General features: G+C 33.4%; 2 protein-coding genes across 4 annotated transcripts in view; both read right to left on the reverse strand.

Moving 5' to 3' along the window:
• LOC112903893 overlaps nucleotides 1–17,138 on the reverse strand; it is a 65,285-nt gene that overhangs the window by 18,921 nt on the left and 29,226 nt on the right. Inside the window, exon 2 of the mRNA XM_025974180.1 lies at nucleotides 12,988–13,105. Within this exon, the coding sequence (XP_025829965.1) occupies nucleotides 12,988–13,105 (118 nt within the window). The remainder of the gene's footprint in view (nucleotides 1–12,987; nucleotides 13,106–17,138) is intronic.
• Nucleotides 5,377–10,440, reverse strand: LOC108739345 (MATH and LRR domain-containing protein PFE0570w-like). Of its 3 annotated transcripts, none has more exons than XM_018473204.2 (2): nucleotides 6,524–10,440; nucleotides 5,377–6,478 (listed from the first exon to the last, which is right to left on the reverse strand). In XM_018473204.2, exons 1-2 carry the CDS (start codon nucleotides 9,893–9,895, stop codon nucleotides 5,414–5,416), a joined length of 4,437 nt encoding a protein of 1,478 aa, XP_018328706.1. In that variant the 5' UTR covers nucleotides 9,896–10,440; the 3' UTR covers nucleotides 5,377–5,413. The 3 variants fall into 3 exon arrangements, with proteins under 3 accessions (XP_018328706.1, XP_018328705.1, XP_018328708.1); XM_018473203.2 differs by having other exon boundaries at nucleotides 5,377–9,747; nucleotides 9,787–10,439; XM_018473206.2 differs by having other exon boundaries at nucleotides 5,377–9,570; nucleotides 9,631–10,438.

Here is a 17,138-nt window from a genome sequence, read left to right on the forward strand (position 1 = left end):
ATATAATCAGTCCGCTGTGTCAGTTTCTTTTAAAATCCGTAATAAATTGTAGAATACTGCAAATTGCTACTAGCCCCATTACATCAAACAAGCAAAAATATCATTGGGACACTTTTTCAGTGAAACTGTCCCTGTTAGTAGAGAAATGCCCATTTATTAAGGTTTATATATGTGCTATAGTTTTAAATATTAATAACACTTATAAGAATGGAAGCGGTATTGACAAAACAGTACTGTATGAAAATGAATAAAAGTTAAACAAAAATACTGGCATGCAAGCGAAGAATAAGTAGGGAAAGAGCGAAGATAGGAAAAAAGTTACTGATTTTAGGTATCTAAGTTAGATAAGCCAGGACGGAAGAAGTAGTAGTGATATAATGCAGAAGATGGCGCAGCATCGAGTCGCTTTCAATAAAAAGAAGTCACTTCTCTGATCCCGAACGGTTAATTTAGAAATTCGAAAAAGGTTGTAAAAGGTGTATGTTTGGAGTGTGGCGCTGTACGGGTCCGAAACATGGACAGTGGGCGCGGAGGAAAAGGAAAGGTTGGAAATGTGGTGTTACAGGCGAATGATGAGGATACTGTGGATAGAGAAGGTAAAATGAAGAAGTATTAGAAAGAATAGGAGAAGAGAGGATGGAAGTCAATAAGAAATAAACAAGATAGGTTGGTAGACACCTTCTCAGGCATGAAGGTCTGGTCAGAGACATATTACATGCAGAAACAGGAGTTAGGAGGGGTAGAGGTAGACCTAAGTTAGATTACTGTTCGTAAATAGTTAAGAATCTGGATTGTTCTAGTTTTAGGGAAATGCCAAAAGTAGTTCAGGATAGGAAAGAGTGGAGGTGGGTGTCCAACCAGTCTTAGGACTGACAACCCTATGATTATGAATACAAATAAAACTGATTAGTCAGGAAATTGGCGCTTGCATGTTTGGGTGGTCGCGAATGAGATTATAAACAATACATGCTTCAGAATTGGCGTAATGTACGTACATGCAGTTCTCCGCTGGGGGTCTGAAAATTTCTTACTGTCTACTATATGTATCAATGAATATCCATACATACATATAGTGAATAGTTTGAATTTAAGAATATATGCAGCAGCATCGTAATTACCAATGTAAATAAATTGTATACTTTAGTAACTAAGTACGATAGAATGAACCTAATATTTTAATTTACTAATAGAAGGTTTTAATTAACTAACAAGCAAGTTAATCCATTATGTTGTAGCATCTTCTTCAAAAAATATATAACTTGTACCCAACAGACCTGCAGCATAAGACACCAACGTCTGCGCGCGCACCTGACGACAGAACAATTGAATTTGTACTTTTGTAATTTTAAAATAACAATCCGCAGTAAGCTTCATGGATGGAGAAGCAGATTTTACCAAAAAGTTGATGAGATACATGCGTGAAAATAAGACCCTAACATTGTCCGACAAAAGGAAACAATAATACACTATTTATAATATGAAGGAGCATATCATACTTATTGTGTGGAAGTTAAGAAGCTTTCTAGGGCATGTACGCAAGCCATGATATAGCTGATTAAACTGGCCCCATAGTAATTGGTTTTTTTTTTTCATCTCTACCAAATTCATTTCTTATTTCAACTCGGCTTACTAACTATATGACGTATGTACTTCGCCTTTCTTAGAAAAAAGAATTTTATGATGGGTTTATTCGATGATTTGGAACTAATATCTAATTATGAATATTTCATATCTTGAATATTTTCCAACTCTATTTCTAATCTACTAACCTTTAGCTCCCTTACATTTTTTTTTAATTTTTTCAGTTCTGACATCAATTTCCTACCAAGCTTCTCTGTCTTCAAGTGTAATGCTCTACGTTTGCAATTTTTTCGTTAAGTTTTGTTGTAATCTACATTGTACAATCATAAACATCACTACCGAATGTTTATTTTTCGCGATTTCCGTTGAGTCAGCGTGTGAATCATAACCTTCCTCGCAGATCTTTCGTAATGTACGAACGTATTAAATATATTTGAAAAAAAACAAAATCGGCGTTTTTCCTGATAAAACTATAACAAGTTTGTAAATGTATTTGGTTTTGCTAATTTGTTTTATTATTTTATTATGATACCCTCCATAGAATCACAAACAACCTAAAATACTATACATGAACGATCCATTAATAACTATGAGTAATGACCTAATTATCGTATATGCGGGAGATACAGCAGTATCACTGAAAACACATGGTTTTTTGAATGAAAATTTAAAAAGAATTGCTATATGGCTTGTAGGAATGATGCTATCACTCAAAGTTGGGAAACTATTATGCTAGCGTACCAAAGCAACTAGATACGTACAAATTTAAAAACAATAATCTAAATACAATGATTTTAGAAGCAGATATCAAATTATGGCAAAAAAGTTAATTCACTTTCATTCTACTCTTTTGTTTACTTCTGGAACATTCTAGAAACATCCGGATAGTTTATTTTCTTTTTGAACTGTTTAACTGCTTTCCCAGAATGCAGGTACGACACATACATTTACACAAACACACTCGTGCTCGCTACAATACACTACATATGGTTGTGAATACTGAATAATAAATAATGAATTTATGAAATTCATACAAGAATAAGGGATTAGTCATGAGTTATGAGTGTACAACGCCATACGCCCAACAACAAAATGACAAAGCTGAGAGGGAAATGCTAACATTAATGAAAAGCATCAGTCAATGTTACATACAAAAGATGCTCCTCTGAATTTATGGACAGAAACGGTAGAGTACAGTAAACTTATTAAACAGAATAACCCCTTACGAATTTTGGAACGGACATACACCTAACTTGCATCATATACGACTATTTGGTTTAACTATTACATTTATAATAAAAAACAAAGAAAAGAAATTGGATGAGTATGGAGAAAAGTATTAGAATGATACACGAACAAGAATATTATAGAATCTTCAGTCCAAATATCAATCAAAAATAACCATCACGGTACAATAAATTTATAAGATATTATAGTGATCCTAGATTTATTGTGTCTATTGTTATGAGCCAAAAGTGTACTCTTCTAAGAAATCTTACTCACCAGGAAAGAGTCTCCAACTGAAGTATTACATACATACGCTCAAAGATATGTATTTATAAATAAAAAATATTTGTCAAACATTAGTCTTAAATCAAATTAACTTCATCCCACTACACATTACCTCAAGTGAAAGAGATAAAACCGTTTGTTGCTGCTGTCAGCCTCACCTGTAATCAAACCCGAAAAACTTTCTTAAACTATTGATATTAATAAAATATAAAGTATCTAATACAATAGAGGTTAATATCGAATTCGTTTGTGTTTAAGTTTCGTCCATAAATTCACCATATTGTTTAGGTTAAGAATCAAGGTTAGTTTTTATCATGGTTAGGGCATCAAGTCTCTCGTGTTTAATGGTCGACCTGGTCTAATTTTTAACTATTTTATGTAAACTGTTTCTTGTACCTTCGAAGCTTGTTAGTAAATATTGCCTGACAAAGACCAAAGCCTTCACCAACAGCTATTTTATATTTTCAGATAACTTCATGATGCCTTGTACAGAAGAGCATATATCAAATAATATCTTTTTTCAGTGTTACAAAGACATTTTTTAGTTTATGTTTATTATTAGTATAATTCTTAGAATTTAATGTGTTATTCATCTCCAACAATGTGAAATATAAAATAATTCGAAGTGGTCTGTATTCTGTCGAAACTGCCAGACGCGGATCGCGATTTCGATCTTTTTGGATCTCATCAGCGCGTCGCAGGCAGCCCGACAGAACACAGACCAATTTTTACCTGCTACCTTAACAGCGCGTTTTAGAAACTACGACAAATGGCGCTGTAAACGCCATCTGTAGTACAGTGCTCAACGTGGTAGGCACGTTACCATAAACGAATAAAATACAGCGTTTACTTTTCGAATCACTATTCCAATATTTATCATATCTATTATATCTCTAGTTATTCATAATGTTCAAACTAAAAAATCCAAATCATCCGCCAATTTTTATGTACTGAATTTCAAATCCTGAAAAAAAATTAACTATCATAATTAACTGCAATAATTTATATGGGTGGTTAATTTTTCCATGTGGTAATATTGTAGATAGCTTTAAAACAAAATTAGTTAACTATTTACGATAATTACAAAAATACAATAATTCTACGGCCCTGGTACAATATTATGCTTTCACGCATCTGCCAACACTGAATGAGTCAGATGTAGAAAATTTATAAGAAGCAAGGCCGACAAATGATTGTAAAAGTGAAGAAACGTGCAATACCTTACGGACCGCCATTACCACCTTTAACAGTTGATTTGAATAAAATAATTACTGAATTCGGAATCACTGCTAGAAATCAAAAAAGTCTATTGCCCATTGGGGGGCATGTTTATTGAATACAACCAATGGTGATGCAACAAAGAAAGACAATTCTCATTTAGGTTCTAGTGTCATTACTTCCTTTTCTAATTTTGGTGATGGCATGACAGGAGGAAATATAAGAGAAATATTTATCTATTAGTAATAAATTTTATTAGGTGTGGTTATTTAATTACAATTTCTCGGGATATATGTTTTATATTTTTATGACAGTCACTGATTCAAAGGCAGTTTTTGGATTCGCAATCATAGAAGAGCTTTGCAAATAAAATTAAATTGCCTTATAAAAAACTTGTGCTTCTTCCTGTGAAATTGTGAGAGTTAATATATTTACAAGATCTCTGAGATATAATATCAGTTGATATTATAGGATTTGGTTTTGTTTATTTTCTTTTCTAAGCAGTTACTGATATTAAAATGGCCGTGAAAGAATTGAAAAAGCAGCATACTGTAGAAAAGTAACGAATTTAGCATTAAGATGTTATTGAAAATGACATTTAGGGCATGGATAGAGAATAGAGCAAATAGAATTGTTGGTATAGTGACAAAATATCCTGCACTAGAAAATTATGATTTGGTAACCACTATTTGTCAAATTTGCATTTCTATATATTTGGTGATATTATTCATCATTATTTTCGAACAATTAGGATCGTTTTGAGTTCTTCAATATGAAAAATGTAACTTTTTAATGCTGAATAAACTACGGTCGAAAGTGGATAAAAAAGGTGCATTTGTATAAAATTTATCTGTGATAAACAGTTTGAAATTTTTGTAAAAAATTTTAACATTTGTTTTTCATTTACCAGATTCCTTTAGTTAGTTATTAATACATGAATGTACCTATTGGTCTTTAGACATTTCATTTGCTTTTTAGTTAACTTTGTGATTCAGTACCTATGTATTTTTTAAAGAATTAAGTAAGCGTCATTAGCATTTATAACTTCAAGACAAAACGAAAAAGATGGATAAATAAGTCTATTTAATCTTCAGTGTTTGGTTTAAGTATAACCGTATCGACTCATAATCTTGCAATGACTAGATGTGTGTGAGATTTTTTTAGCATCATTGTTATGTAGCACATATAATTCTCCCCATACGGGACAATGTGACGAAACAGATCCTCCCCATTCCCATCCGTCAGGTATACACAAGTGGCTAAGTCCATTTTTTACCATTCCCCATGAACCAGTAAAGTGGCCAGCATGAATTGATGAATTAACAAGAATAGAATCATTGTACTGCAAAATACCTTTAGAATTGTTTGAACAAGTATTTAAAGAAGGAGGAACAACAGGTGTTAGTCCTGCTATACAATTCAATCCGTTTAGTTCCTTTCCAATAAAATTTTCCAAGTCTCCAGTCACTAGAACCGGTTCATCGCGATCTTTCAGAAGTTCCGTCATTCTTGTTTCAAAATTTATTATAGCATTAGATACAAATCTTGTATTAATTACGGTAAAATCGGTAGGACCTACTGCAAACGTACAGATACTCGACTCGCAACCTCCACAGGTTCTATATATCTGTCGAATAACTCCTATTCCTATACCACCACTTTCCATGTTATATATAAAACCCATATCGCTATTTATTGAATCGTCAACGCAAAATCTCCAACATTTGCTATTGATGCCCTTAAAATTGCACGTGCGTGGCAATCGAGGTGCATTTAATTCGTTACAAAGAATACTTAGAGCTAAAGGATGACAGATTCCTTGAAACACCACGATGGACCATCCATTTTCAAGAATGGTAGAACAAACAACTTCTAACACGCCCAAATTTCTCACCTTTTCCAGAGTCAATTCGTGTACATTCCAAAATGCGACTCGGAAGGCTTCAAACCCATTTCGTTTATACTGGAAATTATCTAAATTTGCTGCTCCACGTTCAGATAGGTGTGAAATAATGTCGAATATTTCGTAAACGTAAGAAGAATAGCATCCATTTCGCATAGAGATATTTATTGGTTCATTAATGCATCTTTTAAAAATATTTTCGTGTGCACAAGAAGTATATAATTCACCTTCTGCCTGTGGTAAAATTTTCTTATCATCCTTAAACTGAAATTTTGTATTACAAAATAGATCTTTATTTACAGTACTAACTTTATTTGAAATGTCATAAGGGATTTCCTCCGAGGTCGGATGCTCTATTAAAACTTTTATCGCGGATTGGAAACATGACAAAAGATGATTGCTTTGTTCGCATTTATTTTTCTCGAGGTCTAAACGCTTATGAATCAAAAATACCTGCTTACTACTACTATTATCTATAACATTGTTATTTACAATTTGTTTATCATACTCATTTTTAGAATCAGATACTTTCTGTGAAGAATGGGTTATTTCAATATCACCATATTTTTTATTCGATGTTTTTACTATATTTAGACTAAGATTACACTTCGACAAATTCAATGACAGGTAATTTTCATTTTCGTTTTTCAATTTTTTTTCTTCTATGTTGGACGACACCACATCCCTTGTTGTAACAACTGCGATTTTCTTTATAACATCTTTACTAGTATTTGATCTTACGTTCGTGGTGTATGTATCTAGACTGTCGTTACAACTTTTAATTTCCTCCGAGGGATTTTCAAAATTTTCTTTTTGTTCTATATCTTGAGTTGACTTTTCATTATTGTTCTGTTCGCATAAATCGATCTGGAAACTGCTATCTGTTTTAAATGGTATTCTTAGGGCATTATCGCTATCCTCAAGATTTTTTTCGTTTGCCTGTTTCGTAGTAAAAGAATGAGTTATGTTTGAATTACTAATATTAACGATTCCTGTGTCGATAACGCCTTTCGAAGAATTTAAAGTTTTCGAAGACTTTACATTTGATTCGTATGCTTTAATGGCATACGCCTCCAATTCTTCAAATAAACCATAACGTGATGATTCACGTGCACATTTCATGTATATGTCTCTTATATCATCAATTATGATCGGTCCGTGATCTTCAAATTTAGTTTCTTTTTTTACATCGTCTGTAGGAAAAATGAAATTCCTTAGAATTTTACTTTGGTTATTTTCAGTATTTTTATTAATGATCTGATAACTGTTATTTTCACTGTCCAACGATGAGGAAAAAATATTTTCTTTACTTGAATTGTTATTCAAATTTATCGTGGTTATATTGGATGTCATACTTTTTCCGTTTTCATCGTCAAACAAATCGATATTTTCCAATACGGTATCTTTAAATTCTCCGCTACTTTTAGTTATACGAATATCTACTCTGTCTGTAACTAAATTTGTTGCAACACTTTTTTGAAGTGCATCGGATTTCTCTAAAGACGTTACACTTGAGTTTTTATTATTGTTTATAAAATTTTGAGTTGTTTGACATTCTTCTTCCAACCCTGAAGATCTGATTACGCCACAATCAGTAAATGGACCTAATATCTGATGATCACATTTGTTTTTAACGTCATTTTTTATAATTGGGGTTTCGACCTTCGCAATAACTTCAATATGAGGTTCTTCCCATTTCAAAGATATATCTGCTTCAGAATCTGTTAAAGCTCCTGATAAATTAACGCTTTCAGAAGTCACTTTATTAAGCATTTCCTTGTTAATATAGCAGCACCTTTCCTCTAAATTTGTTGATGACTTTCTTAAGTTACCTAACTGAATATTTTTAGAACAATAACTTGAGACGGAAGAGTCTTTCCAAGCAGAAGAAATGATCGTATCTGTACTTATCGAATCTTTTGAGAAAGTAATAAGTTGGTGATTTGTTCCCATAAAAGGTTTTTTAATAGAGGTATAGTCAAATTCAGTAGCATTTTCGCTAGTACGTTTGCTATCCTTGTTGAAGGTAAAGTCTGCTGCGAGCTTACCTTTGTTAACATTACTTTCGTAGTTTGTGAATAGGCTGCTTTCTGGATAAATTTCGTTTTTAGTGGTGGCAACTTCACAGTAAGAATCTTTGGATGAATTATTAATCCATTCGTTAGCATCCAAATATTCACAGACCGATGACAACATAGCACACACATCCGCTAAAAGTTCCTGCTTGTTTCTTTCTTGATCATGATTACTTTCAAAAGATACACTTTTGCAGTCCAAAGATGTTTGAGACTGGCGAACTTTTTTAAAAGTCTTCGAACCTTCTGATGACGAACGCGCTTCTTGCGTTATTGAAAACGACCGAGTAGCAGCATCTGACTCTGACATACTCTTCGTTTCATCATTTTCCGAAAAAGTATCGTCATTATATTTGTCCATATTGTTACTGTAAGGTCTATTATCCAAAACGGTTTCGGAATTATAAAATAGATAAGGTTGTGAGTAAGCAGGTGTAATTTTAACAGGAACCCTACTATTATCATTGTTTAAAACCATACAATTAGATACACTATCATCTATGATAATTGGTGTATCATCACTATCATTGTCGGGTCGATCCGTTTGTTTAGTTACTGGTAAGGATCTTGACCATTTCATTCTATGGGTTTTAACCATAGATTTCTCTTCTTCTTCATCAGAATGAAAATCGGTGTTTATCACAGTTGTGGTACCTTGATATTTCTTTTCGTCATTTTTATTCATTTCACTTATGATGAATGTTGGGTACATTTCCTTTTCTTTTTCGAAGGATACTGATTTTTCATCTTCACTAAAATTTAGATCTACTACTTCGGATACAATACATGGTTTTGATTTTGAGACGTTCACATCGAATATTGAATGGTTTACGCAACTATCATTACTTTGTTTACTAGTTAACAGTGTAGTCGAAATGTTCCTAACAAAGTCTGTTCGTAAAGTTATATTATCGTCGCTTTTAAAATCATAGTTTTTTAATCGTGCACAGGCCCTAAATGATCCATCTTTACTGGGATTTAGTACTGTCTGCAACAGTAATTTTTCTTCGTTTTTTTTTTTATCCCTACCAGAATACGCATAATTATTTTGCATGCAAATAGAGCATTCGTTGCTATCCAAGTTATGAATTTTCTCTGTGCCATCATCGTTTTCAGTTACTGATAGAAACATCATATTCCCTCTCTGACTTTTAATAGAATAGGTTGATTTATTTTTTTCGACAAAATATTTCTGTGGATCGACAAAATAAACTTCATCTTCATTAGCTTTATCGCAATGAGATTGGGGAACGTTTTGTTCTCTCAGTTTAAATGGATTATCTAAAAAGCAAAACTCTTTACTGAGTGGGCAGTCGATTACATTGGAAATCGATTTGTTACATAGCCTTTCTAACTTTACGTCGTTTGACTGTATATTGACTTGAGACGTAATTTCGTTAACACTACTTTTGTTGTCAACTACTTTCTCATTGATGTTCGAATCACTTTTGTTGTCAACTACTTTCTCATTGATGTTCGAATCACTTTTGTTGTCAACTACCTTCTCATTGATGTTCGAATCACTTTGAAATGTTTCAGCAATCGCATTAATTATAAACGGAGATAAGTTATTTCTAATACAAACATCGACCAAATCAGAACTCATCTTCCTTACTTTACACTTCAATTTTATTTAAACATGATCTTTCACATTACAAGTTAATTTTGATTATGTCAATATTTCAAATGATGACATTTAAATGCCCATGTATTAATTTTTATAGGTTTAAGACTTTGTTTTAGAAAATTGAATCCCCTACAACTAGGAGTCCGGATACGTTTTGTCGTAAAAAATTACTCTATATTTGGCTTTGAGTCTACACTTCATTCAAAAAGGTAAAAATAGACGATAACCTTTAAGAAAAGTATCATCAGTTGGCTTTTGTATATCAAAGTTCTTGTAATTAATTTTCTCTGCTCGTCTTTTTTTTTTGTTTTATTTAGAGCAGGGCTGTCAAGAGTCAGGCCCGCGAGTCGCATGCGTTTCGTAAAATAAATTACGAAGTATATAAGGATTGTAATTAAGCACATTTTATTATGTATGAAATTTATCCAAATAGGATAACATAAATAAAAATTACATCCAAATCAAGACAATAATATAGGTAAAGAAATTTACTGCTTTGTAAAATAAGGCAATTTTGTAAAAGTATGCCGATTCTAATACATATTTGAATCTATTAAACCATTAGCATAAAGCTAATGAAATATTTTTTTCCTCCTTAGTTTTCATATCTTTTAACATTAGGTGGGAGCATAACTCAAGTAAAACTAACACGTAACTAATTTTTCCTTAAGGATCAAAATCTACATTATACCGAAGAGCCCTTTCACCCTGAGGGTGGTTGCCACCCCATCTCGCGAATGGAAATATTTTAATATAATTTGAAAACAGGAAGAGATATAAAAATTAATTATAAACAAAAAGTATTTTATATACTTTTTTGTAAAATTAATACTTTTCGAGTTATTCGCGACCACAAGTATCAAATTTTTAACGTTGAGTTACTGAATTTTATAATTATTTTATAAACACTTTTATAATTATAGAATTACATATTACTTATTACATATCAACGTTGTATACATATATTTTTTGATGCGAATACTGTTTAATGTTATATTTTTATATGTAATTGTACGTATTTTTCTCTATTAAGTAATAACACTAACATAAATACTTTCTTTTTAATTAAATTTAAAAGTTGAGATATTCTAAAATAATGTTCCAAAGCATCTAACAAAGATTACTCAACTCAACCAAAATTTACTCTCCTTAAACTTCAGTATATAATTTTATAGGTTTTGACAAAAAGGGGTAGTTTTCACCCCTAAAAAATGAAGAGCATCCATCGGCATAATATAGAGCTTGAAGTTGAAGGTAAGTTGAGCATAATCCCAAATTTTCTTGCAAATCGATGTATTGTGAAGAAATTGGGAGATTTTGTATTATTTTAAGCTCCGTTTCCTAGACTACTGAATGACAGCAAATAGATTTGTCAATTCCTTGTAAATGTAGAAATGGGAGGAGTCAGTGTAGGCACCGCATTTAAGTCAGCTAGTTATTAAATACATGCAAAACTACGCGCATAAGCTGCAATGAAAATAAACAAACTACGACATCAGCTTGACGATTTGTGACCATCGATATTTGGCTCTATTGTCTGCATGTCTTTCTTCCCAGCTGCAAGTGGCCAGAAGCATATGCGATACCAAACCATAAAACACAGACCGTTACTCAGAAGCTTGTTGGGCGACGTCACTGATCATCCCGATGATCAATTTAAGAAAAGGGGGACAATGTCACATGAATGTAGGCAACCCAAACATATATGGCGACAAAGAAGACAAGGTTTGTAGATGGTATATACCGGAAAATTCCAGATAATGTGAAGTGTCTATAAATATTTGTCGTGAGATCGAGTGTAGTCAGTACGAGTAAAAGAGTTCGAGGCGATAGAAAGAGAAGAAAGAGCGAAGAAGTGATAAAGTGTTTATGTAGTGGTGAATTGTTAACTAATTAATAATAGAAGTTTTATTTAAACAGTAAATTGTTAAATAAAAGTAACAGTAGTGTGAGAAGGTGTTTAAATAAGTGACAAGATAATGGGAAGGTGCGCCTTGCTAAAAGAACTTGTTATTTGCTTCAGCTAATGGTAAATTTTCCATAAACTCCTCAGTAATATGCTGGTGTAAGGTTTCATAGTTGACAATTACGATGTTCTTAATACATATGATATAGGTGATGTTAAAAACACGATTGCCTACTACAATACACCAAACACTGAAACCAAACCGTCCTTGAGATCTAATGTAGACGGTAGCATGAAAGTTGCTATCACACCAGTAGTGCTCGTTGTTACCAGAAAATTCCTGCACTACTAATGAAGGTCTCATTTATCCAAATAATATATTACTAGGGAAGAATGAATCTTTGAAATGACAAACAGGTGATCACTATCATATAGATGACAGACGCCTTCTAAAAACCAATGTAAAAAATGTAAGGGGTAAATTACGAAAAGATTATTTTCGTAATTAAACGCTTACCCATCGAATGGGACACCACTGTATTCTATATAAAAAAGTGCCCGAAGAACGTAAAACTTGTTTTTTTTTAATGTTACAAACAATCAAGATATCGACATGTAGCCAAATCTAAAAATTTTCAACTTTTGTTTATGACTAGAAAACAAAAACGAGAGCAAGTTTTTGAAACCACCAACAAATTTTGCTAAAAAAAAAGAGATACTTAGAGAAGCCGCCATTATTTTTTTGTATCTCTCATAGTTATCGATTTTCCTACACGAACGTCGAAATTTGTCCACTTTATTCGTATAGTACAGTTTTTATCAAATACAAAAGTTCGGTGTTATCTAAATAGATTTTAATGATGTAGATACAGTTGCTTTGCAGTCTATACAATTAAACTTAACTCAATCAACCTAATCGAATATGGTAAAATTTTGTCCTTTTTGTGAATAATCGAGTGCTCAATTAGATTATAGTTGGATTAGGTTAGGCAAGTTTCTACTTTATTATGCAATTTTTCACCTGTAACCCTTACACTTTCACCCCTCCAATCCCACCCAAAAACTTGTTTTATTGTTCCACAAGGTCATCCCTAGACCCTTCAACGTTTATCCTCCTCAAACTGACGATCTCCTCAACTAGACTTATACAAATAATATAACTTACCATTTCTTTCAGTCTCCATTTCAATTACAGAATCTTGGGGTGACGATTCACGAACACAAGACATAAGACTTAAGGGACCACCTCCACTCCCGACTGTGTTAATAACTGTAGACATACTCTGAAACAAAAAAGAAAAAATACTGAACTAATTTACTCATTAATTAGGTTATTTTTAAATCTAAATTAGTAAAAACAAGATGTAGGCTGATGTCGATACCAATAAATTAAATTGCAAATTAAGGTATAATAATAATTCCAACTTTCACCTTCTTAGGCAATTTGCTAATTTCAATCATTAGCGAGAGACAATGCCCACGGTTACCTAACTTTTAATAACAGACTTCGTAGACAAAAAACTTCCTTACGCGCGCACGCACTCACTCGGTGCAGTGTTTCCGTCTGTTTAGTAAACATTGTCAAACCTCTTACTGCCGTTCTCTTGGAAGTACTTGTAGTCGATAGTAAGCTCGAGACATTCGGCGTTATCGATGCGATTCTTATATTACGAGTAAAGGTTGAGTTTGTTGAAGAAAAGTAGGTTGGCTGACTGCAGCTTTACCTGTTAATGTTTAATTTATAGATAAATGCTAGGAGTGTGCTAGATACCTACGAGAACTAATAAACGGTGTCTTGCCCGTAGAGGAGATAGTTGTTGGACCTAAGCTGGGATTCTCTTCTGCTACTAGTAGGGAATCTAGCAACGGAAGCTAAGAGAGCGTATGTTCTCGACGCGTTTTCTATATTATAGCGACAGATATTTATGCCTCCCCTCCACCGCAAATTTCGATGCTAACATATAATTCGTTCGATCACCCGGAGCGGACCTTTCGACGAAGTATTGCAAGTTTGCACTATTATACTCTTATACGAATCCAACAACACAGCAATCAACGACTCCAACAAAGTAGTATATCCTACACCGGTTAACGACCAGAAGACACATCAAGTTAAGATGGAGAAGTATTCGACAATGGCACCGATTCCTTAGAATAGGGAATGAGCAAAGAAACTGTCGCATATCCCCTAGACACGTCCAATATACACAGCAACAGCGGACAAACGAATGCAAGAAGACTAAGCCAAACACGTCAACTGTGGTGGATCAGACCCAGACTGACCTAGTTACCGGGATGACTGCACAGCTTTTCCCAGACACAAAAGCACGTACAAGCAGATCACAACAGCTTAAAACAAGACGATTCTTGTGCTGCGGCTATGAAACCGATGCCGGAAACCATAGGAATCAATCAGTTACTGACATTTTTGGAAAACTTAACTTATTGAAAGTTGAAACAAGCGATAATCAAGAGACTATCAAAGATAAAAAATTCTCATAGTGCTACTGGTGGTGACATTTTGACTCTATTCCAGGATCCTTCAAAATATCTTCATCAACAACAGACTCCAACGGTGATGTTCTAAACCTAACGAACCTATATATTTTGCGTTAGTTTATTCATTTCTTTTTTTTTTATGTGTTTAGTACTTTATTTCAATTTTTCTTTTCGCTGTACATATTCAAAAACTATTCAGAATTCATGTTTTATTTGCCTTGTCTATTTTGTATGCTGTAAATTTAAACAATTGCTATGCCTCTCTTTTAAGAGGATTTATAACAGCTTGCCTTTACAATTAGTTCTGGGTCCCAATAATATTCGCTTTTCCTATCCTGACCTTCCATGAATATTAATACCGACCGACACTATACAAGCCATTTCTACATTTCCACCCCCCCCCCAACATGCCAACCCTTAGTTAATAAGTTTCTCTTTTAAGTTAAAAATAGTCGTATTCTGAACTCTGTCGAATTATATTCATTGTATATAGTCAATTCAATAAACATATACAAGACTATTTGTTGTTTCTAATTAATTTTTTAGCTGCACAGCAATCATAATAGAATAATAATAACTACTTCCTCATATATTGCCAAAGTACACGCAAATACCGGTGATGTCTAGAACAAAAAAGTGGATTACACGACGGCTTTTTCGTTAGTAAAAATTCCACGCTATCCTTCGCCGCCCAGTGCGAAATGTCTTTAGAAGATTTTTCCTCGGCAACCAATACAAAAAGGAAAAAGGTCCGCCTTATTGGTATTAGTATGCTTATAAGAGAAGCTGTTACCACCTGTATGCGAATTTTACAAAATTATAATTAATACCCTACTGTTTATCTTCCATTCAGTTATAGAGATATACATTGTTAATGGCACAATTATTTAAAGCATTTTAAACTGGAGGATCATAGGTCGGTATGCAACTTAATTACAGCTAACTGTTTCATGACTGTGATAGATCTGAAGGATGCATACCACTTGATACCTATAAGGTCACACAGAAAATATGTTGTTAGGTTAAAATTTCAAGACGAATTGTATCGGTGTTTACCTTTTGGAATTAGTTCACTACTTTTTGAATTTACTCCTCCATTTACCTCTCTTAGCAAAATTAAGGGCTGACAGTTTTTTATCTGTTGTTTAACTTGATGGTTTTTCGATAATAGGTAAGTCATAAATAGTTCGGAAAATCTATCTCAAACAAGCACGTCGCTAGAAAGAATAGAATTTATAATAAATTATGAGAAAAGTCAGATGGTACCGACAGAGAAAGTGTTTTATTTGGGGTTATTTACGACAGCGGTCATATGACGGTGTCATTTCCGCAGCAGAATCAAACATCTATTTTGAAATTATTACTCAAATGTAAAGTTAGGTCGGAATGTAAGATAAAGGGGTTTGCTAGGCTTTTAGGGATTGCTAAGTACGTAGCATTACGGAAGAAGAGTAACATAATCAGAGAATGACAATTCTGGATTCGGTCAGAAAGAACCAGGAGTGATGGGAGTCTCATGTGTTGAGTTTCAATTCTCTGCATCTTCAGAGTTTTGTGATGAAAATTTTTAGTGGAGCTTCACGATTGGGGTGGGGGGTTGACATTGGAGATAAGCAAAACAGTTATGTATTTAAATTTTCTTGACTACAGGTCCGTGTAACTGTTATCTACTTTTACACATTGACAATGCCAGCGATTGCTTATATTAATCGAATGGGAGGAGTTAAATACCCATATTTACATACCTTACCTAGAAAGATCAGGCAATGTTACGAGAAGAGCAACATATAGATTTTTGCTTCGTATATTAAATTTTAGAATAATTTGGTTACGGATCGATTAACACTAAAAACAACAGCGTTCGATAAAATTTGCTTCATTATCGTTTTCCTGACATTAATTTATTCGCGACAAGAAATAATAGTAAATGTAAACTCGACTCTGAAAATATAGAAGCTTTTACCATTTCTTGAGTGTGGGGTAGGCAACCTAACGATATGGAGATATAATGGATGATGCCTAATCTAACAGGGGAGATAGAAAACAGAGTTGACAGAACCTTAGTTGTTTCATTGAAGAATTCCAAAAATCCTTAAGTAAAAACCTATTGTTAAATAAAAACAATATAAAATAACATGGCGCAGTCATCAGATCACTCGAAGTAATAAGTAACCAAAATTAACAGAATAAATTACAATCGGTGTATGCGCTACGGTCATTACAAATAATTTTAATACGAATCACTACCAATACAAAATGGGGGACAGCCGAGGAATTTCAGTGTTATCGTTCAGAGGGAACGTAGCAGAAAATTGGAAGTTATGGCGAGCACGTTTTGAAAATTATCTAGTGGCGTCTGAGGTAGCCAAAAAAGATGAAAAAACCCAATGTGCGCAGTTATTACATTACATAGAAGATGAGGGATTTCGAGTGTATACCACGTTTAAAATAGAAGAGGCAGAAAAAGATAAATTACAAGTGCTGCTAAACAAGTTTGAAGAACACTTTTTGGGGATGGAAAATATTGCCCATGAAAAGTATAAGTTCTTGACATCTAGACAAGAAGAAGAACAAAGTACTAAAGATTTCATTATTGAACTTAAAAAGAAAGCAACACGTTGCCAATTAAGGGAACTTGAAGATAGCTTGGTAGTAACAATGATCACCTATGGGATAAAAAACCAAACGATCAGAGAGAGTCTTCGTCAGGAAGACGATCTAAAATTGGACAAGGCAGTTGATCTTTGTCAAGTGATTGAGTCAGCGAAAGCCCAAAGCCAGATCATCAGCCAAGGACAAGGTACAAGTTCTTCATCA

Source organism: Agrilus planipennis, unplaced genomic scaffold, assembly GCF_000699045.2.
Source record: "Agrilus planipennis isolate EAB-ADULT unplaced genomic scaffold, Apla_2.0 scaffold198, whole genome shotgun sequence".
Classification (NCBI taxonomy): domain Eukaryota; kingdom Metazoa; phylum Arthropoda; class Insecta; order Coleoptera; family Buprestidae; genus Agrilus; species Agrilus planipennis.

What these genes read in the sequence shown, in the direction of transcription:
- LOC108739345 (XM_018473203.2), bottom strand. Translation starts at nt 9,895, where the DNA reads ATGAGTTCTGATTTGGTCGATGTTTGTATTAGAAATAACTTATCTCCG. An exon ending in GAACATCAATGAGAAGGTAG is followed by an intron (nt 9,748 to 9,786) that starts TTGACAACAAAA and finishes ATGAGAAAGTAG; the next exon opens with TTGACAACAAAAGTGATTCG.